Raw genomic sequence first — 23,576 nt, forward strand, 5'->3', positions numbered from 1 at the left:
CAGCTCTCAGTGTTGGACTGAGGGAATTATCAAGGCTGACAGCGCACGGCGAAGGAATGCCTAAACACCGTCCCGTTCCTTTTTTTTCTCCCCCCTCCGCTAATCCTAACAGCGTTGAGTGTCACTGAACAACAATGAGCTGTTTCAGGGGGTTTTAAAAAACCAGAGCCGGTGCGACAACTGCCACCTAGTGGCCAGCCGTAAAAATGCATCCTGCGCAAGCGAAGCCAGACCAGCTCATTTCCAGCCTAAAGTCACCGAGCCGCTTCCCTCGCTGTCTGAACCCGCCGCGTCACGCACGTCCCGCCGCAGTGGAGCGTCGCTGGTGCGCGCCGGGGCCTCTGGAACGCTGAGAGCGCTGACAGGTTAAACAGAGCGTAGCCCCTCGCATGCGGAACGCGGCGCACGGATGGCTTCCTGCGGGCGACTCCGCCCGGAACAAAAGCGCTGAAAGGCTGTGGCGGCGCTGGGGCCGCTGAACGTGTCACCGGCCGGATCGGCTTACGCGGCGCTCCCCGGGCCGAGGGGATTACAGCCGGATAACAGCGAGCGCTAATGAGCCGCCGCCGCGCTCGCTCTTAGCGTGTGGTAAACAGCGTCCGTCTCGGTCCGCCCCGCTATTTGAAAGCGGTGACAAACAAAAGGCCTGAAATGTAAACGCGTGAGCTCACCACTGGGGGAAAGGGGGGTAGGGGGGCGCTCGCACCGAACAATTCTGAGAAAAATCAAAAAACGAAATGCGCCTTGACACAAAATAAACCATTAGCAGCCACAGAGGGACCAGCGCCCGGGGGTCAGGGGCCGGGGCAGGCCCGGGGGCAGGGGGCCCGCGCGCGACGTGGGGGGGAGGCATGGGGGGGGTATCGGGTGCTGCGGGTGAATTTGGAGGGGAAAGCGGAGCCCCAATCAGATACGGCAGTGAAAACAAACGGGGGACAGGCGGCTCAGTGAGGAGGGGGCGCTCGTTAGGGTCCTGACTTAAAGCAGAGCGCGCCCCAGCCCCCACTCACACACAACATTTATTTGACTTTTGCCGGGGGGGGGGGGGGAGAAAGAAGTTAACCCCACGGTTCGAACGGCTGGACCGTGCCCCCCCCACCCCCAGATCCGAGCGATGGACCCCTGAGGGTCGGGACGGGCCGGGTTTAGAGAGAGACCCCAGTAACGGGGTTAAGAAATCACTTATCCGCCCCATTTTCACTGGGGGGGGGGCGCTGGAGAGCCGGGCTCATTTTTCTCACTGCGTAACTTGCAGAGGGAGGGGTCAAACCATCACCGTGGTGGGTGAGGACGGTTCACCCCTCCAGAACCTGGAGGAACCGCCCCTGCCAGCACACTGGGCAGATCAGGACGAGCTGCAGCCTGGTCAGGAAGCACGTTCACTCAGTCACTCAGTCACTCAGTCACTCAGTCACTCAGTCACTCAGTCACTCAGTCACTCAGTCACTCAGTCACTCAGTCACTCTCTCACTCTCTCACTCTCTCACTCTCTCACTCTCTCACTCTCTCACTCTCTCACTCTCTCACTCTCTCACTCTCTCACTCACTCACTCACTCTCTCACTCTCTCACTCTCTCACTCTCTCACTCTCTCACTCTCTCACTCTCTCACTCTCTCACTCAGTCACTCAGTCACTCAGTCACTCAGTCACTCAGTCACTCAGTCACAGGCTTAGATTCCTGTCACAGACACAGGCAGAGGGGGTGCTGACTCTGGCCAAGCGAGGGGTAGTATATAAAGTGCTGTTTTATCCACTGCACAAAGAAACAGTCTTTGGCTACCACTGGCATACACATATGCACTGTATACAGTAAATCACTGCATTTATGCATACCCACATTATATGCATAAGCCAAAGTGCATATATAGCACATACATGTACACAAAAGCATCACTCATGGGGGGTGTATGTACATGTGCAATTATGTATTAGTGCATGTGATATATGCACTTATATGACCCATTATTTTCACACACACACACACACAAATGAACATACAGATACAATGTGTGTTTGCTAATGTAGTGGTGTGGAACAGCAGATTGGGCAGTTCATGTTTCGGCTCTGAACAGATTTTGCCAGGGTGCACCTATTCCCCACGCCCCTGTGACCTCTGACCCCTGGGGCCGGCCGCGGGTGCCCGGGAGCAGACGCGGCTCAGCGGAGCGGATCCTCAGTTCCGCCGACAGCTTGCGCACTCCCCCCCCGCTTCCTGCCGGACCCCCCCCTCCCCCCCTCTCCCATTACACCCGTGTCCCACTCCGCTTCCCTCCCCGGGGAAATTCGTTAACAGCCCCCCGGCCCCTCCCACCCACCCCGCCCCCCCCCGCCTCCCCGTCAATGATTGACGCCATCAGCTCAGCGTCCGCCGCCCCCCCCGACACGCGAGAGGCGTCCTGTGATTCCTCCGCCCACGAGTTAGCGGGAGAATGATGGCTCCCTGCTGGAGGCGGCGGTAAATCTGCCCCCATCGTAGCCGCGGTGACGGCTCCCCCCGGCCGTATCGATCAGCGCCGCGGCGGGAGTACCGGCGCTGTGCCGCTGACTGGGCCTCCGCGCTCGCCGTCTGGCACAGAGCCTCGGCAGACTCGCCGTTTATCCGCCTGCGCCCACGTCCCCCGGTGCCATGGATACGGGGATCCAGCAGCCCGCAGCTATAATTAGCAGCCGCAGGGAAACGAGTCCATCTGCAGCTCTTCGGCGTCCATGACAACGCGTGGGCCATTCTAGTGCTCCCGATCTGATGGATCATCTATGGTTTGCAGACGCAATTTGATTGACTGATCGATTGACAGAACATTGTACAACATTGAATGCTATAAAGAATTCTCCCAAGGGGCCACAGTAATTACATAATGATATCACAGTGCCGCTGAACCAGGGTAAAATTACTTTTGAGAGAGCACAGGCTGAGCGGACGCTGTGCACAGGCAGAGAGAGGGAGCTGACTGGACATTGCGTAGCTCCTGAGAGCTGATTGGATATTGCGTCCAGGCTGTGAGAGTTGATTGGACACTGTCTACAGGCTGAGAGAGAGAGCTCACTGATCATGGCATGGATCCTGTGATCTGATTGGATGCTGTGTACAGGCTAAAGGAGAGGTGCATTACCTGTTTCTCCAGGATGCGGGAGATCTCTCCCAGGGTCCTGTCCAAACCCGACACCTTATTGGGGGCCCACTGCCCGCCGTCCTGCCCCTGCAGCTGCTTTCCCAGGTCCTTCACCAGCCGCTGCAGCCTGCAGGGGGCAGCAAAGAGACCAGCTCCCATAAGCACGTGGCACAGGCGAGACGGAATAATCCATCACCCTAAATATAATACTCTACAATGACATTCCAAAATAGATTATTGCTTGTAATTCAACACTTGTCATTTTCTAAAAGTCTAGAGATGTCTAGAGATGTGCTGTGATGAACGATGTCCATGAAGGAAAGGCTAAGGAACAGATGGTCCCAGTTCAAACCCCAAGTGCTACACTCCCGAACAATGCAACTCACATTAGCTGGTAGAATTGTGAGCAACACTATCTCAAATTGATTTTGCACTTTATAAGGGAGCTAATATGCAATGTGATTTGATATAACAAATGTTCAACATAAAAAGTAAACAAAAAGGAGGAGGAAGAAACCTTAACAAAAGTGAGCTTATGAATTTTTTTTGGAGGTGGAAATGCTAACGATGGCTTAAAAGTACCCAAAGCTAAAGGAGAAGAGCAACTCTGGTTTGAGCATCTTATTCAAGGAGCATCAAAGCACACAGTGCCACACGTACTCCTTAGCCAAGCAATCGTTAGCTTGGGCACCTCCAAAAGGATCGCTCCCTCCTCTTTTTCACTTTATCCATTCATCTGCGTTACGCTGCATGTTATTTTCTGACAGTATTAAAGCCTGGTGCAGTACAGCACTTCCCGGTGAGGAAGACTCCCAGACGAAGCTCGGCGGATCGGAGCTCCGTGGAGACGGTGGCGGGGGACTCACTTGGCTTTGTAGGGGGAGTCCGGGACGGGCGTCCTGGCCTCCAGGGAGGCCTCGTACTCCTTGGCCCTGCGGAGGAAGAGGAGAAACAGCTGCTCAGAGACGGACCGCAGCGTCCCGCGCTTCCAGTATCAGGGCCGGGGGAGATAAGCTAACAGACGGGGTGGGGGGGGGGGGGAGGGGAGAGGGTGCCGGGCCAAACGTAGACAGACACCCGTGTTTATTTTCCTCTGCCCGTGTTGTTCCTGCTCCCTGCCGAGCGCTGTGTTCTTTGACACTTTCTCTCCTCTGGAGTTTGCTAAGCGCTCCCGTCAGGCTGTGCCGCTGCGCGTGTGGCACCACCTGGTTGGGCGGGGGGGGGGGGGGGCAGGGGCGGGCGCTCTGAGTTTGCCCCTCCCCCAAGACAGATAAGAGGAGTCGCTGAGATCTTGCCAGAGCCACTGAGGGAGACACTGTTCAGAAGATAAACCCAAAAGGTTTCTAGAAAAATCTAAAGAATCTAAAAATCTAAAGGCATGACCCAGGCTTCCCAGAATCCCTTGCACAAAGGGCTATCTGGTCTCATCAGGTCTTTATTGAATCATGAAGACACACGGCCCTGTACACGCAGAACTGCTCAAAGGCTGCAGCGACGATCAAACCAGAATGGACCTCAACCAAATCTACAGCTGAAGGACGTATAGGTAACATTTGATCAGTAGGTTTCTCAGAACCCAGAGTGCTTCTGGGAATGCGACCGCCATAGCATTCAATTCAGACTCCACATATAATACGCAGTGGAGACGGCCGTGCCGGGTCCCGCTCAAGCCAACGGCTGTATCCATATCAAAGGATGGGCGCGGGAAGTCCTGAATTCCTGCCAATCCTTCAAATGGCCAAATTAAGGAGACTGACTTCCTACGGCAATAAAATACTTTCCAAAGGCATTGGTTCCCAAGGTCTAATGTCTCCTGCAGATGCTAGATTTAAGACAGATTAATACCCCTTTATCTTCTACCTAAGTGCATTATAAATCTTCACAGTGGCTGAACTGCGTATGAATCCAATCACATGATACCAAAGATGGCTTTATGCATGAACGCCCCATTGACGCAAACACACACGCACGCATGCACGCACACACACTCAAAACTCAAACAATGTGTCGCACATAAACAAGAAAACCCCAAGCCTCTAAGCGCAGGACGGAAAAGGTAAACAAAACAGCACGATAAAAAAAAGAAACCACGACAAACACAAGAACCCAAACGTCAGTGGTGCGGTCAGAGCCACAGAGGCTGCTGGGAAATCCAGAAGGCGCAGTCCGGTCACACGAATCCCGCCACGTGGGTTTTGGTCCCCCATCGGACCCGTCCCTCACCCCCGAGGCTGCCTAAAAGCGACAATGGGACGTGTCGACACGGAAACAGACGCCCTCCTCCACCTCCCACTTTGCACCTCCCCCTGCCAGGTGACAGTGCGGCTGACTGAGACGGATGGAGCAGCCTCCCCCACAGGCACCACTGGAGATGCCGTTTGGATACTAAACAACCATCCACAACACAAAGTCTACAGAGACTGACAATATTTACATTTATTTATAAAACTGCCAAGAAAAGTCAATGAATTATACTCATTGTATTTTGATTGTACGTCTTGACCCTTCAACTGTAGTATTCAAGTATAGAGTGCAGAGTCTGAACGAGACAGCGACAGACTGAGTATCCGAGAGTGATGCTCACGTTCACAGCACTCGGCAGGAGGCAAGTAAGGGGCTTGAACTTCACAGCAGTGCACTCTGGGGGTTCATTTCTACTCCACCCTCAAGTAAAGAGGTCTTCTGTGCATCCCCCAATCTTATTTATCGAGTCCACATGGGGGAGAGGATTTATAAAAATAATAATAATATGTGTGACGCACACAACCACCCTGCCTTCAGCAGAGCTCAGCCCACATGCAGCCTGTTCCTCAGGGCAGATATGACACTATTCCTGGTGACAGCTTTACGCCTCCCGGGGTTAAACGGAGAGCAATTGCTGAGCCATACATCACCTCTACAGCGGACCGGTAAAATGGACCAGGGCTGTAAATATCAGTAATCAGTTTAAGACAGTCGGACAAAAATACACACACACACATGCAGTCACACACACTCACACACACACACAGGCGCGCACACACACACACAGGCACACACACACACACACTCTCCAACACACACACACAGGCACACACACACACACAGGCACGCACACACACACACAGATTCACACACACACACACACACAGACAGACACACACAGGGGACCATACAATGCAGAACTAATAATCAATTCATCAGGACGCGTCCCTGCGCTCACCCTGGCGGGCGGGGCAGGCAGACGGCTCCCGCCATAAAAGCGTCCGCGCCAGGACGCGCACTTAGCGCCGCTCGCGCTGAAGTGACAGGCGCATATATCTGCGCCCGCGCACGCCATCGCCCCGCCCTGCTACGAGCGAGAAGCACACGCGTGTACATTACATCACCGAGCCGTCCCGAAAAACACACACCGGCCCTCAGGGGCGCTTCACACGAGGGGAGAGGGAGCGGACAGCCCGCAGTGAAAGGATTGGTGACAGGGGAAGACAGAGGGCTCACGGATAAGATACAGGGCACATGAGCCCGCAGGTGAATCACAGATGAGTCAGAGTCCGCTCGGATTTACTCGTCCGATCCGAAGGAAGCGTTTGGCTCCGCCGGAGAGAGGCTTTTAAAACCCGGGCAGACGTATGAGCGGTCACCGGATATTCCCACTGCAGGATGTAAATCTTTCTGGGGTTTAGAAACGGTACACGCACTGGTCATATAACCCACCCCCCGCCACCCCCCGTGTTTAAAAGAGATGCGTTTGCTAAAGCAGGTAAATTCAGCCCTGTTCTTTGCAGACAGGGCAGGCTTTGTGCACGCATCTCACTCTCGCTCTCCCTCTCTCTCAAATGGCAAGCCTGGCCACTGAGACATCCGCTCCTGTGGAGGACTCAGACGTGCCCGCACGCACCAACAAATGTCACGCACCAAACAGGACGGGGGAAAAAGACCTGTAATAAGAACCTTTTCAGGACCACAATCCTGCCGCCAACTCAGTACGACACTACCAACACAAACGTATTTTAATGTATTTTAAAAAAAGACATATATATAAATGACAGTCCCCTCAGTAGGCTGCTCTTTTTATCAGGCTGGTTAAGCGGTTCTGAGGTTTACGGCGACGCTGCAGCCTACGCTCTCTGGATTTTACTAATCGTGTGCAGCGGCCCTATAAAATGGGTCATTTACACCCAGCGGGCCTCCTGCTCACCTCTGCACAGTGTCTGCTCCTCCCCTCCCCTCCCCACACCACACCTCTCCTCACCTCCCCTCCCCACACCACCCCTTTTATGACCTGGAAAAGCCTTTTCCATTTAAGTGCTTGTCACAGCAGGAAGGGGCGGGGGAATGAGTGACAGGGAGCAGAATGTCCTCATGTTGTCACTTTCTCACTACGGGGGGTTCTGTCTATTAAAGACCTCCCCCCACCTCCCTGAGCATTCAGTATAATGAGTGAGTGTGTGGTTTTTTTTTTAAAGGGGCATAATTTAAAGGAGAATTTCTACAGTCATTAAAACCAGGGGCAAGAAAAAAAAAGACCCAAAGAATGGCAGACATGGGCACTGATGTAACTGACCCTGGTGTGGCCCGCCCTCTGTAAAGGGGTCGGTTAAAAGGCTCTGTAAGTGACCAGCCCCCAGCGAGACCCCTCTTCTCAACCAGGGCTGTAAAACTACTGCCCCTGCCTGCGGAGGGGACCTGGAGCAGCCACGGCATGATGGAGCACGCAGGGCCTGCCTGAGAGGACGCAGGGCCTGAGAGCTGAGAGGACGCAGGGCCTGAGAGCTGAGAGGACGCAGGGCCTGAGAGCTGAGAGGACACAGGGCCTGAGAGGACGCAGGGCCTGAGCCCTGAGAGGACGCAGGGCCTGAGAGCTGAGAGGACGCAGGGCCTGAGACCGGAGAGGACGCAGGGCCTGAGACTGGAGAGGACGCAGGGCCTGAGCCCTGAGAGGACGCAGGGCCTGAGCCCTGAGAGGACGCAGGGCCTGAGAGCTGAGCGGACGCAGGGCCTGAGCCCTGAGAGGGCGCAGGGCCTGAGACCTGAGAGGACGCAGGGCCTGAGAGCTGAGAGGACGCAGGGCCTGAGACCTGAGAGGACGCAGGGCCTGAGAGCTGAGAGGACACAGGGCCTGAGAGGACGCAGGGCCTGAGAGACGATAGAGCATACTACCCTGAGCACTCACGGACGCTGCACCACCACAAGCGGCTCCCAGCAAATGGAAAACTGAACAGAGATGTAGAGCCGAGGACAACGACCTCAACATATATTAACCGTGCTGAGGTGAAGTAGAAAAGACACAATAGCAAAATCAAGGTTACACAAGCACATAATGAGATTGCAAGATCATAAGGCATAGTTAAAAAAAAGAGAGCTTATATACAAAATTAGGTCAACGCTGTAATGCAAGGGTTTTAAGACGGTATGTATGGTATGACAGGGTACAGACTGTGTACAAATGATATGACTGAGGCTATGCTAGCTTAATCATATCATATGTAAATGCGTAGCGCTGACGGCCGCCAGGTGTGGCCAGGTTGGAGATTCCATAATCACGTTCAACAGTAACCTCTGAGGAGGGCTGGGGGGTGGGGTGTCACATGACGCAGACCGTAAGGATTCTGGACTTATGTCTTCAACTTTATTCCACCCCCCACCCCCCAAACACACACACACACACACACACACACACACACAGTGACCCGCCATGTCGTGACAGGCAACAAAATTCATTACGGGCCGACCCCAGGACGTGACACAGAGGTGCGCTGCCTCCTATTTGTTGATTAGTATTGATTTTCTTTGATACGGCATTTAAAAATCAATACCCTGGGGGGGGGGGGGCATGGGGGGCAGGCATGGAGCACACATACTTTAACATGCTGTTGTGCTCGGGGAGGAGGCTGCTGTTTTGGCAGCACTTTGCCAGCCAATTAGGAGAAAAGCTCTTAACAGGTGAGAGCCAGGGCTTCAGATCGATCCACACGTTCCCTCCCCAATCACACAAAGTGGCCATGAATCAAGCTCATCAGCGCTACTCCGAAGACAGCCACGAGAACACAACTTCCCACCCCCCCCCCCCGCCCCCCACACTTGTTACTCAACCCCCCCAACCCCCCCCCCCCCCCGCCCAATAAAACTGGGCTTTTTTGTTTTTGTCAATAGACTGACCAATGAGGGGCTGTGCAAGTGCGATAGGTTTCTAACAGGTTTCGGATGGGTTTCTGATGGTTGAGTGGAAGTTGTGTGATAGACGTGTGACTGGCATATGATGGATGTTCCTGTTATGGATGGGATGCTTATGTGATGTTGCCATGCATGTTTCACAGATGTGTTAAGGATCCGTGAGGATGTGACGGTAAGTGATTACGTAAGGGACCTGTGGTGATTTACTGGATGTGTGATGATGTGATGGATAAGTGATGATGTAATAATGGATGAGTCATACAGTGATGCATGTGGGATGAGGATGTGCTGCATATGCGATTATGTGGGATGCAGTGAGCCCCAAATTTACTTCTTACGGAACTATAACTATGTTCATTTTACACTGCTTTTCGCTCATCTTCATCAAGGGCGCTCATCATTGTGCAGGGCAGTGTTTGTGATGATGTAATGGCGTGTGTGTGGTGCAGTGACAGATGTGCGACACGGTGAGGGAATGAGAGACCCCACCTCGAGTTCATCCTCGCCCGCAGCTTCTTCGCTTTCTTCCGCGCCTTCTGCCTCTCCTCGCTGTCTTTGGCGGTCTCCACGGCGATGGAGCTGTCCGTCACGATGTCCACGATGTACTTCTTTAAGGACAGGTGTTCCTAGGGACACGTACGGTGTGAAAAATGTCAGCGGCCCCCCCGGGCCTCATTCACCAATCACAGAACTTTCTGGAAAGTCATACAGTAACAACCGCCCCCCCCCCCAAAAAAAATCAATCGTTAAAAGTCATTATAATGAGGGCAGTCTTAGCTCCGGTGCATTCCACAATTATTTTTTCATTTAAAGGCAGGAAAAGAGTTTCAAAAGCCAACAGAAAATGTTAACAGCCTGATTGAAGCTCATTATTACATCATGCGTTTTCTCTTTATGGAATCTGCCACCTTCCAGACAGTGATTAATGAGTTCCTACAGAATCAATAGAAGGGCCTGTAGGAATAGGAATTTTTTTGGGGGGGCGGGGGGCGGGGTGTGAGGATAAAAGCCTGCCTACCTACAGTACCTGCGGGTGGAAACGTTTTTATCTGAGAGCCCATCTCTCACCTGTCCTTATTGACTTATTCCCAAAAACAACACTCAAACCTGAGAAACCGACACCGCCAGCAGGAGCGTACGGAAAAGAAAGCCTACCCCCGCCCACGTCCCTCAGCGCTGGCATGACGGGTGAGCCCCCCCCCCCCCCCCGCCGCTACCTCAGAACGCTCGCCCCCCCGCCGCTTCCTCAGAACGCTCGCCCTCCCGCCGCTTCCTCAGAACGCTCGCCCTCCCGCCGCTTCCTCAGAACGCTCGCCCTCGCCGTCGCATCGCAGGCGGAGACCGTAACAACGGGCAAGCGAAGCACCCGCTCTGTAGGGAGCGAACGCGTGAGAGGCAGCACCCGCTCTGTAGGGAGCGAACGCGTGAGAGGCAGCACCCGCTCTGGAGCGAGCGAACGCGTGAGAGGCAGCACCCGCTCTGGAGCGAGCGAACGCGTGAGAGGCAGCACCCGCTCTGTAGGGAGCGAACGCGTGAGAGGCAGCACCCGCTCTGGAGCGAGCGAACGCGTGAGAGGCAGCACCCGCTCTGGAGCGAGCGAACGCGTGAGAGGCAGCACCCGCTCTGTAGGGAGCGAACGCGTGAGAGGCAGCACCCGCTCTGTAGGGAGCGAACGCGTGAGAGGCAGCACCCGCTCTGGAGCGAGCGAACGCGTGAGAGGCAGCACCCGCTCTGGAGCGAGCGAACGCGTGAGAGGCAGCACCCGCTCTGTAGGGAGCGAACGCGTGAGAGGCAGCACCCGCTCTGTAGGGAGCGAACGCGTGAGAGGCAGCACCCGCTCTGGAGCGAGCGAACGCGTGAGAGGCAGCACCCGCTCTGGAGCGAGCGAACGCGTGAGAGGCAGCACCCGCTCTGGAGCGAGCGAACGCGTGAGAGGCAGCACCCGCTCTGGAGCGAGCGAACGCGCGAGAGGCAGCACCCGCTCTGGAGCGAGCGAACGCGTGAGAGGCAGCACCCGCTCTGTAGGGAGCGAACGCGTGAGAGGCAGCACCCGCTCTGTAGGGAGCGAACGCGTGAGAGGCAGCACCCGCTCTGGAGCGAGCGAACGCGTGAGAGGCAGCACCCGCTCTGGAGCGAGCGAACGCGTGAGAGGCAGCACCCGCTCTGTAGGGAGCGAACGCGTGAGAGGCAGCACCCGCTCTGGAGCGAGCGAACGCGTGAGAGGCAGCACCCGCTCTGGAGCGAGCGAACGCGTGAGAGGCAGCACCCGCTCTGGAGCGAGCGAACGCGTGAGAGGCAGCACCCGCTCTGGAGCGAGCGAACGCGTGAGAGGCAGCAGACATAAGGAGCGAACGCGTGAGCGGCAGCAGACATAAGGAGCGAACGCGTGAGCGGCAGCAGACATAAGGAGCGAACGCGTGAGAGGCAGCAGACATAAGGAGCGAACGCGTGAGAGGCAGCAGACATAAGGAGCGAACGCGTGAGAGGCAGCAGACATAAGGAGCGAACGCGTGAGAGGCAGCAGACATAAGGAGCGAACGCGTGAGAGGCAGCAGACATAAGGAGCGAACGCGTGAGCGGCAGCAGACATAAGGAGCGAACGCGTGAGCGGCAGCAGACATAAGGAGCGAACGCGTGAGAGGCAGCAGACATAAGGAGCGAACGCGTGAGCGGCAGCAGACATAAGGAGCGAACGCGTGAGAGGCAGCAGACATAAGGAGCGAACGCGTGAGAGGCAGCAGACATAAGGAGCGAACGCGTGAGAGGCAGCAGACATAAGGAACGAACGCGTGAGAGGCAGCAGACATAAGGAGTGAACGCGCGAGAGGCAGCAGACATAAGGAGCGAACGCGCGAGAGGCAGCAGACATAAGGAGCGAACGCGCGAGAGGCAGCAGACATAAGGAGCGAACGCGCGAGAGGCAGCAGACATAAGGAGCGAACGCGCGAGAGGCAGCAGACATAAGGAGCGAACGCGCGAGAGGCAGCAGACATAAGGAGCGAACGCGCGAGAGGCAGCAGACATAAGGAACGAACGCGTGAGAGGCAGCAGACATAAGGAGCGAACGCGCGAGAGGCAGCAGACATAAGGAGCGAACGTGTGAGAGGCAGCAGACATAAGGAGTGAACGCGTGAGAGGCAGCAGACATAAGGAGTGAACGCGTGAGAGGCAGCAGACATAAGGAGCGAACGCGTGAGAGGCAGCAGACATAAGGAGCGAACGCGTGAGAGGCAGCAGACATAAGGAGCGAACGCGTGAGAGGCAGCAGACATAAGGAGCGAACGCGTGAGAGGCAGCAGACATAAGGAGCGAACGCGTGAGAGGCAGCAGACATAAGGAGCGAACGCGTGAGAGGCAGCAGACATAAGGAGTGAACGCGTGAGAGGCAGCAGACATAAGGAGCGAACGCGTGAGAGGCAGCAGACATAAGGAGCGAACGCGTGAGAGGCAGCAGACATAAGGAGTGAACGCGTGAGAGGCAGCAGACATAAGGAGCGAACGCGCGAGAGGCAGCAGACATAAGGAACGAACGCGTGAGAGGCAGCAGACATAAGGAACGAACGCGTGAGAGGCAGCAGACATAAGGAACGGGCGATACATCGCGATGAAGATCACGGAATGCGATAGCAGCCGTAGCCACCATACGGCGCACTGCCTTTCTTTTTGTCTTTTTGTTTTTAATTACACCTGAAGCGGTCAGTAAACAACCAAACTAAACAGAGTGCGTGAGATGCTTCTGGAGAAAAAAAGGCAACCATTGTTATCTGTTATTGGATGTTGATAAGAGCCAGTCAGCACCAAGTTCATACAGCCTCCATGTAATCACGTGATGAGTTTTTGTCAAAGGCATGAAGCTGTGGGGCCTTGCTGAGGATTGGCAGTCTTATGGTCACCAATAGACGAATAACAGTGGTGACGCATTCTCCAAAATCATTTCAGGCGCCCTCTGAAGTGGGGTTGTTTACGATTGCATCAGATATAACTGAAGAGAAAAAAACGATACACTACATGGTCGCTATGGCTGTTATTGTACTCAATAACTATCGTCCCGGTATATTATATGGCCCATCTGTAGCGGACTCGGCAGGGAAGGTGACCCGGAGCATTACACACCGCAGGTGCGTTTGGCCCCACCAGGGGGAGGGGCAAGCGTGACATGCTGGGGCCCCGCGGCTGAGGCGTGAGGGGGGTCTCCGTCGGCCCCTCATTGTGGCCACTAATTACCCAGCGTGTCTTCAACGCCCGGCGCGCCTTTGAGCGCGTATCATTGCAGCGGTGCTGAAAGGGGAGCCGGCGATGTCATTTCCTGTCCATCGTACGCCGGGGGCTTTCAGATGCTGTTGACATCCAGCCCCCCCCCCCCCCCCCCCCAAAAAGAAAAAATTAGACCGATGAAACCCATCAGTCATGTTAAACAACGCGATACGTATGACAGCCACTAATTATCCAATTATCCTGTCATCTTCAGAGATGATCGGGTCCTACGGGGTGAGGAATCAAAGCTTCCATTCCGCGCGGGGCGGCTTCTCGTTTGGGCAGGAAGTGTTCGGGGCACAGCTGCAAAGGCGTTCCACTCAACAACAAAAATATTCCACTCAGCCAATTTAACACACAGTTACTTCAGTTGTTTCAAAGAAAATATCAAATCAAATTTTTCATTTGATTTTCCTGCCAGACGTAGGTATCCATAATAGGGGGAGGAAAAATACTTGTACTGTGTCAGCATCAGTGCAGAATTGAATTAAGATTAAGCCGGTAATGGTAGAGGACAAAGCATCCGGTTGAACCAAGGATCAACGGGATTAATATGTAAAGCTTACACATTACCAGGTCACTTAGCATCAATTTCAACTGTGACAAAAACCACAAGAAGTCCCAAAGGGAAGACAGTCTTTACCGTGCGGCAGATTTAACAATATCCAAATTAAATAAAATCACCATAATTGTCACTTGTCCTAAACTTATTATGGTACTAGACAAAGTGATCACATTCCTACTGACAGCTGTTTCCAAGGGGTTTTGCATTTCTACAAGTTTGTCCCTCCTGGGCCCCAGTCCCAAGGGAGGCTCCTCCCGTTTGTAAGGCAGGTGTCGAGCAGCGCGTCTGAAAGGCGAGAGGCCACGCCCCCTGCTCGCTCCGCCACGCCTCCAGGAGAGCACGCGGCAGAACTGATTCACGCTTCACACCTCCTAGCATTACAGGCAATTACCATCGCATCGCTGACAGAAAAGCACTGCAATTAGTGTGATTACTTTTAATTACACCGCGTTAATTTTTAATTATTAACCACGCATGCAGCTGGAGACTTGCTGAGGCGTTAAGGCGGAGTATCATACTCAAACTGTTTCCTCCTAGGAGTTGCACTGGAAACCTTCATTAATTAAGATCCACTATGCGGACCGCAGACACACTGTATCACTCTGACAATATTGAGGTACAACTGACAAAATTTTTGGATTTTTATTTGCTCCTAGGGGTTGCTGAGTGGCGCAGTCGGCTAAAGCAGCGGTTTATCGCCACGTGCCGTACCGCTCTGCGTAAAACCCAGACCGCACCAAGAGAGAGAAAAGGAAAAAGCGAATCCTATTAAGGCTGCAGAAACCTGAAGCCCTTCTGAAATGATTAGCCATACGTACCCTGCAGCTACAGATATGGGTTTTGAGTGAATCTGAGTCTGGAGACCCGCAGGCCACACACTGCAGATGGCTAATGCTCCACCTGCACCCATAAAACCATCAGCATCAGACTGACAGCAGATCTACACTCCCCCCCCCACCTCAGCGCCAATAACCTCCGATTACAGAGGTGTCAGAGGTGAGGGGGCAGGGCAGGGAGGGCTTTGAGCGACAGCTGTCGTCCAGTGTTCTTTTCTAGTTTTCGGTTGGGGGGGGGGCTCTGAGGGACAATGGAGCGCAGAGGGAGCCCCCCGGGGCGGAGCGGTGCCCTCCCGGGCAGGGTAACACGAGAGAGAGCGCTGAGAACGTCACACCTACGGAGGCGGCTGAAGAGGCCCCCTCTGTGAGCGCACCGCGTCCAAACGATACGTTCGCTCGCCGGGCCCTTTTGTCTGCCGCGGAAAGGGCCCGAGCGGCGGTGTGAGATGACGGGTTTCGTTTCTCTGGCGGCGAACAGAGCGCGCTCCGCGCGTGTCATCTGAGGCATCGCTGCGCGGGGGCGGGGCCGTATCGGGTTCCAGGCCCACCCGCCAATTACGCTTATGATCCTTTTGTGTTCCCAGCAGTTTCACAACATGAAGGAACAAAAGTAAAAATCTGTAAAAAAAAATAATTAAAAAATCTATAAATACATTGTCTGTTACAAACTTGCCAGCCCCTGGATGAATCTCTATCAACTCAAAGTTCAATTAAAGAATAATCTGATCCAGAGCTGCGGGCTGGGGAATGCTCTCTCCAGGGTGAGGAGCACATGCAAAGACACGAGGAACCTGGGAGTCCATCTCTAGGGATGACTCATTACATTTGGGGCGTGATCTGGGCCCATGGCTCCATGACTGAACACCCAACAGGCAATGGAGAAAAGAGGGTGGGAGGCAACAGGTCAGGGGGTGTCACCCCCACCCTGCCAATTTCAATTAGGGTCCGGGGCACCAGGGGGGATTTATGAACAGGACCTTCCGACTCTGTCCTGGTCCGGTGGGGGGGGGGGGGGGCACTCCCCTAGCAGGTCCCACTTCATCAAGCCGACCACCACGCCCCCAACCCCTCCCCGTCAGCCACGCCCACAAGCCCGCGGTGTCACAGATGGGTCCGGCCCGGCGGCCCGAGCGTTTGACCGAGAGGTCAGCGGTAATTCCTCTGAGCAAGGTCAAGGGTGAGCGATGACCAAAATCCAATATGTCCAGAGTGCAGAGGGACTCGCGCGGACAAGCGTGTATGACGGTAAAACACGGCGGGTGACAACCAATAAAGCTAAAGCACCACGGGCGGCCGTAGGAACCGCGGCCGCCCCGAGCTTCGATCAGACGGCCGTCCATAACCGCGACTTATTTTAATTCCACTCGCCCCGGGCCCTTGCAGCGACGAGAGGGGTGTGAGGAAACTCGTGCGTGAGGGGGGCGGGGGGGGCCTTGGTGGGGGTCGAGAGCTGCAGCACGGCCGCTACCGACAGCGAGAAGGGGTGGAGGGGCAGTGGGGAGGGGGACTATTTAGCGACCTCTGCGCGGTTCAGCCAGCCGTCTTAATTTTAATTAAAAATCTTTCATCCCGCGGAGAGTTATGGAAGCCGCGCCGGCAGAGGGCCAGGCGGGTCCGGGTGAAATACGGCGTCGCCGAGACCGAGGGGACATAAATAATGCCACCCGCCGCCGCGTCGGAAAAACAAACACCGTACGCCCCGCACACACACACCGCGCCCACACACCACACTCACACACCACACACACACACCACACACACACCTCCCTCACACAACACACCCGCACACCGCGCCCACACACCACACTCACACACCACACTCACACTCCGCGCCTCGGCTCCTACGGACCATACGTCAAACACGCCGGCCCAGTCAGCCCACGCTCACACACCGCGCCCACACACCACACACACACCGCCCTCACACACCACACACACACCTCCCTCACACACCACACACACACACCTCCCTCACACACCACACCCGCACACCGCGCCCACACACCACACACACACACCTCCCTCACACACCACACCCGCACACCGCGCCCACACACACACACCTCCCTCACACACCACACCCGCACACCGCGCCCACACACCACACACACACACCTCCCTCACACACCACACCCGCACACCGCGCCCACACACCACACACACACACCTCCCTCACACACCACACCCGCACACCGCGCCCACACACCACACACACACACCTCCCTCACACACCACACCCGCACACCGCGCCCACACACCACACACACACACCTCCCTCACACACCACGCTCACACACCGCGCCCACACACCGCACACACACACCTCCCTCACACACCACGCTCACACACCGCGCCCACACACCGCACACACACACCGCGCCCACACACCGCACACACACTCCGCGCCTCGGTTCCTACGGACCATACGTCAAACACGCCGGCACCTTCGGCTCACTCTGACCTGCGCTGGAGGAGACCGGGGGCTGGCTGAAACCGCTCGGATTGTACCGGCCCCTGTTAGCCAAAGCGCAGTTTTTTAAATGATCGCCCACTGACTTCCTGCTTCTGCCTGCAGTGTAGCGAACCCCAATGGACAGCGCTTTCCCGTCCCCAAATCCAGCAGGAGTTCCTGTAGTTTAGAACATGCAGAGGGTGTGACTTCATCCGCACCGGACGCTCATGTTTTGACAGGGAGATGCAAGCGCGTGTTCGAGTAAGCCGTCAAACTGCTCAATACCTCACCATCAGCCGACGTGCTCGTCGCCCTGGCTTCTCCCTTTTCCCTATCCTTACATCAGACGGAGGGGAGCTGTTACGAGTCGCCTCCACGTCTCCACCCGAGTCTCGTCCCGGAGCAGCGGGGGGCTTTGTTCATTCCGTTTCGTTTTTTAGAGACCTCCATCAAACCGCCCGGCGGGGCTCAACAGACCCGGGCTTTTCGGTGTGTCGCCATAACTCAGACTGTTCCACACGCACTTCAGCCAGCGCTCCACCAACAAAGCAGCTACAGCAGCCAGACACAGCGCTCCTAAATAACGCCCGACGTCCCAGATTTAAAAAAGAGCCCCAGAAAAATCTGTCGGGGATCTAAAGCGGAACCTGGCAATGAAGAGGAGGCCATGGGCTGCCGTGGGGGAGGGGGGGGGTGTCTTGTTTATTTTGCGATGGGCGGGTGGGGGGGGGAGGGGCCTGTGGAGAGAGGGGGCTAATGAATTAGAGTGGAGGAGAGGAGGCATTAAAGATTACCAGCAGGGAAGGTTCAAGCGAAGAAGGTGCCGGGGTCAGAGGTCAGGCATATACCGCCAATAGTTGTCAGACGAAACAAAAGGGCGCGTCGACACGGCGACCTCGTGTTACACACCGGGCCCGAGCGGCCCCACACACACACAATGGGCCTACAGGGCGCTAGGAGACACAGCCGTGATGTCACCCTTCAAACGGCACCGAGCAGTCAGGCTGTTTACGCTATCCGGCTAATTTACTGCCCTCCACAGCTAGAAGATAAAATAAAACATAAAAACACTCTGTTCCTTTACTGCGGTGTTGTAAACTAAAGACATAAAATAAAAATAAATAAAACAAACGCTCCATTCTGTTCCACCTCCCCATTCGAGGCACAGGGAAGTATATTGTTCAAAGCAGAGGGGGGTGCGAGCGGTGGGCGGGGTCGTAGGCGTACGCATCACCGCCGTAGGGATGGGTGGGGCAGGCTGGGCCACGGTCACCTAAATAGCATCGCCCATTAATCTCGGCTGAACCAGCACGCCCGGCTGTGCAAGCCCACCCAGGTAGCTCTGGGCCCCCAGGTCCTACGCGGGCCCGGGGGCGGACATTTTGGGCCGCGCTGCCGGTACCCACCACTTCCTCGTCGGAGAGCTCCCGGCCCTGGATGCTGCTGCCCTCGCGGACCGCCTGCTGGTGCCTCTTGCCCTTGGTGTGGCTCAACAGGTGCACCTCAGAGGTGATCTGCAAAACACAAGGGCCAGAACAGGACTGTTAAAACACAGAATCCCCCATAGCCTTTATTTGCATAGTACCCAATTACATAGTTCATACAGCTGGATATATACTGAAGCAATTCAGGTGAAGTAGCAGGACTAGGTCCTACCTGGTAGCGTCATAGCTGGGATTCAAACCTGCAACCTTTGGGGCACCAGCCCAGTTCCCTACCCATTACGCTACACTGCTGTAAAAAGGGAGAAGATAAACTACCAGTACGCAAGCCACTTTTTTGTCATCATCCAAGACATACCAGCACACATCTGTCTGATATACAGTACGTCCCACGTCACCGCCGCTCTCGCCAGCTCCTGCTCGGCTATGACCGCGGTTTTGAGAAGCGCCGCCGAGCGGGGTCGAAATATACGGGAAGGGAACCAGCGGAGGTCCAGACTCCAAAAAAATAAAGCAATAAATCTTTGAAGCTGAACGATAAGAAATCCCGTCTGTGAGTCATGGGTGCTGGTAAAGCCGCTCGATAAATCTGGTGTCAGCAAGGTCCCCCCCCCACCCCCCGAAAGCGTCATGGCCGCACTCTCCACCTCTGACCTGCTCATGTACGCAAGCCGCCACGTTCCGGAAACTGAGTCACGCCTAAAACGCACCATATTACGTCCGGACAATACCTCACTTTGTTTAGACTTGACCAAAACATTCCGCCTTTTGACATTTCATTTTCTTCTTTTTCCCATCCTTCCCAGCCACCCACACGGTGGATTAAGGCGGTTTCCGTCACTGAATGGCAAAAACAGACCTCGCCACATCATTCATATTCAATGCGCTGGATGTGGACAGGAGGATGATGTTTTGGCTGAAATACTGAACGCTTGGGGATGCTGCGTTTACCTCAGACGTGTGCAGCATCGCTACAGGTCTCAGTGCGTACACACGGCGGCTCTCAGAGTACATATGGAGTCTGTTCTGAATGTGAGCTCCTGCCTGTTGCTCTCTTCCCCAGGGATAACCTGATAGCCACTGAGCTGAACCTGCACTGGGCAACAACCTCTTCACTCGAGGAAGACGTCGGTCTCGCCAGGGGAACAGTTCTTGATAAACAACCACAAATAATATTCACGCGTGAAGCACCGCCCGAGGCTGCTGTATCGATTAGACCGCACGCATCCGACTTCCTGTCCCGCCGAGCGGCGAATTTCTTCAGTGCGATTCCAGTTTGATCTTGCAGGGGTTCGACAGGGATCTTTTTCGGCTTGTTTCAGTGCGGTTCGACGGTCACTGTGGGGGGGGGGGGGGGGGGGGGGGGGGGCACCAGTCATCCAGACTCAACATTCATGACTCAAGGCCAGAGCTTCTGCTGGTTCACGCAGCAGGCACATGGGGCATGAGCACGGTATGCTGGTGCGTTCACACAGGAACCATCTCACGCCAAATGATTCACAGGAGATTAGCAGCCTGTGGTCGTCAACTGTACACAGACTGGCTGACTGCCTTCTGATGCAGCCTGAACATCTACCTCTTCAGACTGCATCACGGTTGCCTTGATCCTCTTTGCTGGTCCTCCCCATTCCTCTTTTCGAGACCGCCAATTTTAGCACTTCATGTAAAAATTCAATAATGTTTGGTACAAAGACATATTTCTTGATTTTGCTCTGAACTCCATTTTAGATTTGCTATCAAACAATGCACGTGCCGTTAAAGTGAAGATTCTCAGCTTTTATTAACAGGTATTTTAATACATTTTGGTTTCCCCATGTACAAATAACATCACTTTTTATACACATTTCAGGGCATCATAATGTTTGGGACAAATGGCTTCACACGTGCTTCTGATTAGTCAGGTGTGTTCAGTTGCTACCTTGGTGCAGGCATGAGAGAGCTTTCAGTATCTAGACCTGACTTCTTGCTCCAGATCCTAGAGTGAGTGTTGGGTTTAGACTAAACTGCTACTGTTTCTATGACTGTTTGTCATCCTTTTCCGTAGAACTGCTGTGCTACCCAACCCATCTGAATGCACTTACGGGACTCACTCAGTGAGTCACTCTAGATAATAACAATTGCTAAGTGGATGTAATATGATGTACTGAAACTAATGTGTAGTACATCAAGTGGCAGAGGATAATGGAAATATCTTAATAACTAACAATAAACTGCATTCATGCACAGTGGCTTATTATCCTTCATTATCACTCAGAGTACTGTGATAACTTCACAACACCTGCAGAATTTAAACCAGCACACTAACCTCACAATACCTACCACATTTAAACAGGAACTCAGAAACCTCACAATACCTACCACATTTAAACAGGAACTCAGAAACCTCACAATACCTACCAAATTTAAACCGGCACACAGTAACGTCATATCACCTCCCAAAATTAAACCGGCAACGTGTATAATATACCACCTAAATGTGAACTGGCAGACTGCACTCATCTTGTCCTGAACATAAGAAGGATGATTGAGAAACGGGTCCTGTACAGAGTTAGCCGGAGAGCAGAGAGGACGAGGAGGTCGCTCTCAGGCGCTCTGCAGCGAAGCGGACTGGGGACGGCCAGCGCTAATGTCATTAAACAGAGAGCTGGCCGCTGACCTTAAGACCATCACCGGAGTCACACGCTGGCCAAGAGCGTCGGACATTCTTAACAAGATTTGATTCTCTCGCTTCGGTCTTCCCCTCTCTAATCTCAGGGCAGGCCGACCCCGCTCTGAAGGCCGGCCCTTCACAGAGAAACCTGCCTCCCCAGGTTCCCTGCCTGTCACTCGAATAAGCGCAATCAAGCCCGGCCGTAAAACAGTGGTTCATGGTCAATGGATGCAGTTATGCACTCGTGTGAATGCGTTCTGGACCTGGATCATGTGACCCTGCCTTGCTGATGGCACTCTCATGCTGAGAAGTGAGACGCGCTTGAGCTAAAAGGCGGGGTCTTGCCAGAGCCACAGCCACTATGATGTCACAGAAGGCAGAGTTCCACACGGGGCACCACCCACTGTGACATCACAGAAGGAGGGGTTTCACACAGGGCACCACCCACTGTGACATCACAGAAAGGTAGGGTTTCAGGCAGAGCAGCACCCCCACATGACATCACAGGAGGCGGGGTTTCACGCGGAGCAGCACCCACCGTGACGTTGCAGAGGGAGCACTGCTTCTTGCGCTCGTAGGGCGTGAGTTTGGGGGCGTAGTCGGTGTTGGCGTGTCTCCCGCTGCTCAGCTCCGCCGCCTTCTCCTTGCGCTGCTCGATCTGCTCCATGTGCCGGCGGCTGCTCTCGTCGTGCTGCGCGGGGAAGTGGGCGGGGTTATTCCCTTAATATTGCACACAGCTGGGAGATGGGCGTCAGCAGGGGGCGGGGTCAGGAGGGCTCACCTTCATCTGGATCTTCTTCTGCAGCTCCTCCATGGCCTCCTGCTGGGCGGCGCTGAGGGCGGCTAGCCTCTCCTCCCGGTCTCTGTGACACACACAGTATATTAACAGAGCAGGCCACTCAGCACTCCTCAGTCACACAGGTCTTAGACAGAGAGAGCGTGTATTGAAGCAGTGTGGGATTCAACAGAGTAATTGTAATAGTGACTGTGTCGCTGATGACTTTCTACAAAAATAAAATCAATTATTATATAAGCGTCTAAAAGCACCAGTATGGAAGGGCAGGCGGCCCTGCTGGAGCAGCTCTCTGTTACCACTCAGCTAAGACTATTAAAGGCAGGTGAATGGCTCTCATCGGGTAAAGGCCCTGCAGTGTCAGTGGCCTCCCTGCTCCTGCATCAGGCTGAGGGAGCGGGGGCCTGAGGGAGAGGGGGCCTGAGGGAGCGGGGGCCTGAGGGAGCGGGGCCTGAGGGAGCGGGGCCTGAGGGAGCGGGGGCCTGAGGGAGCACCTGGCTCGCTCCCGCGCAGCGTCCTCCCTGGCCCTCTCCTTCTCCTGCCGCTGCTGCTCGATACGGGCCTCCTGCTCGCGCCTCCTCACCCGCAGCTCCTCCACCCGAGCCTGCCGCTCCGCCTCCAGGGCCCGCTTACGCTCCTGCGGGGGGAGCGGCACAGAGGCGCAACGTCACACACAGCCCACACACACACACACACACACACAGACACTCACTCTCACACACACACATACACACGCACATGCACACACTCACACACACACACACACACACACACACACACACACACACACACACACACGTGCACACGCGCACACACTCACACACTCACTCACACACATACACACGCACATGCACACACTCACACACACCCCACACACACACACTCACACACATACACACATACACTCACTCACACACATACACACGCACATACACACACTCACACACACCCCACACACACACCTGCACGGCCTCGTCTCGAGCCTGTTTCTCCTCCTGCCTGCGCTGGCGCTCCTCCTGTAGCTCGTTGAGGCGCTGCTCGTACTCGTTCAGCTTGGCCAGCACGTCGTGCCGCTTGTTCTGGGCCTCCAGCGTGTTAATGAAGGCAATCTCATTCACCTGCAGGGGAGACAGCAGCCCCTCAGCACAGTACAGCACACAGGAGAAACAGCACAGCACACGCCTCTGATCAACCACAGGCATTTCATTCAGTCTGGAGCACTGCCAGAAAATGAGCATTTTGTTCATTGAAGAGACAGCTGCCCAAACACTAGAAACACCTCCATATGACACTGCGAATGATTAAAAATCTGAATCC

The 23,576-nt window shown here is 54.8% G+C and overlaps 1 protein-coding gene across 5 annotated transcripts in view; it reads right to left on the reverse strand.

Annotated features, from left to right (window-relative positions):
* scaper (S-phase cyclin A-associated protein in the ER) overlaps positions 1-23,576 on the reverse strand; it is a 104,030-nt gene that overhangs the window by 45,586 nt on the left and 34,868 nt on the right. For all 5 annotated transcript variants that reach the window (XM_035395717.1, XM_035395712.1, XM_035395714.1 and 2 more), the window contains 8 exons: positions 23,222-23,377; positions 22,754-22,896; positions 22,248-22,329; positions 22,005-22,157; positions 18,781-18,888; positions 9,757-9,893; positions 3,978-4,043; positions 3,112-3,238 (listed from right to left, as the gene is read on the reverse strand). In XM_035395717.1, coding sequence (XP_035251608.1) covers positions 3,112-3,238; positions 3,978-4,043; positions 9,757-9,893; positions 18,781-18,888; positions 22,005-22,157; positions 22,248-22,329; positions 22,754-22,896; positions 23,222-23,377 — 972 coding nt within the window. The remainder of the gene's footprint in view (positions 1-3,111; positions 3,239-3,977; positions 4,044-9,756; positions 9,894-18,780; positions 18,889-22,004; positions 22,158-22,247; positions 22,330-22,753; positions 22,897-23,221; positions 23,378-23,576) is intronic.

This window comes from Anguilla anguilla, chromosome 16 (genome assembly GCF_013347855.1).
Source record: "Anguilla anguilla isolate fAngAng1 chromosome 16, fAngAng1.pri, whole genome shotgun sequence".
Classification (NCBI taxonomy): Eukaryota; Metazoa; Chordata; class Actinopteri; order Anguilliformes; family Anguillidae; genus Anguilla; species Anguilla anguilla.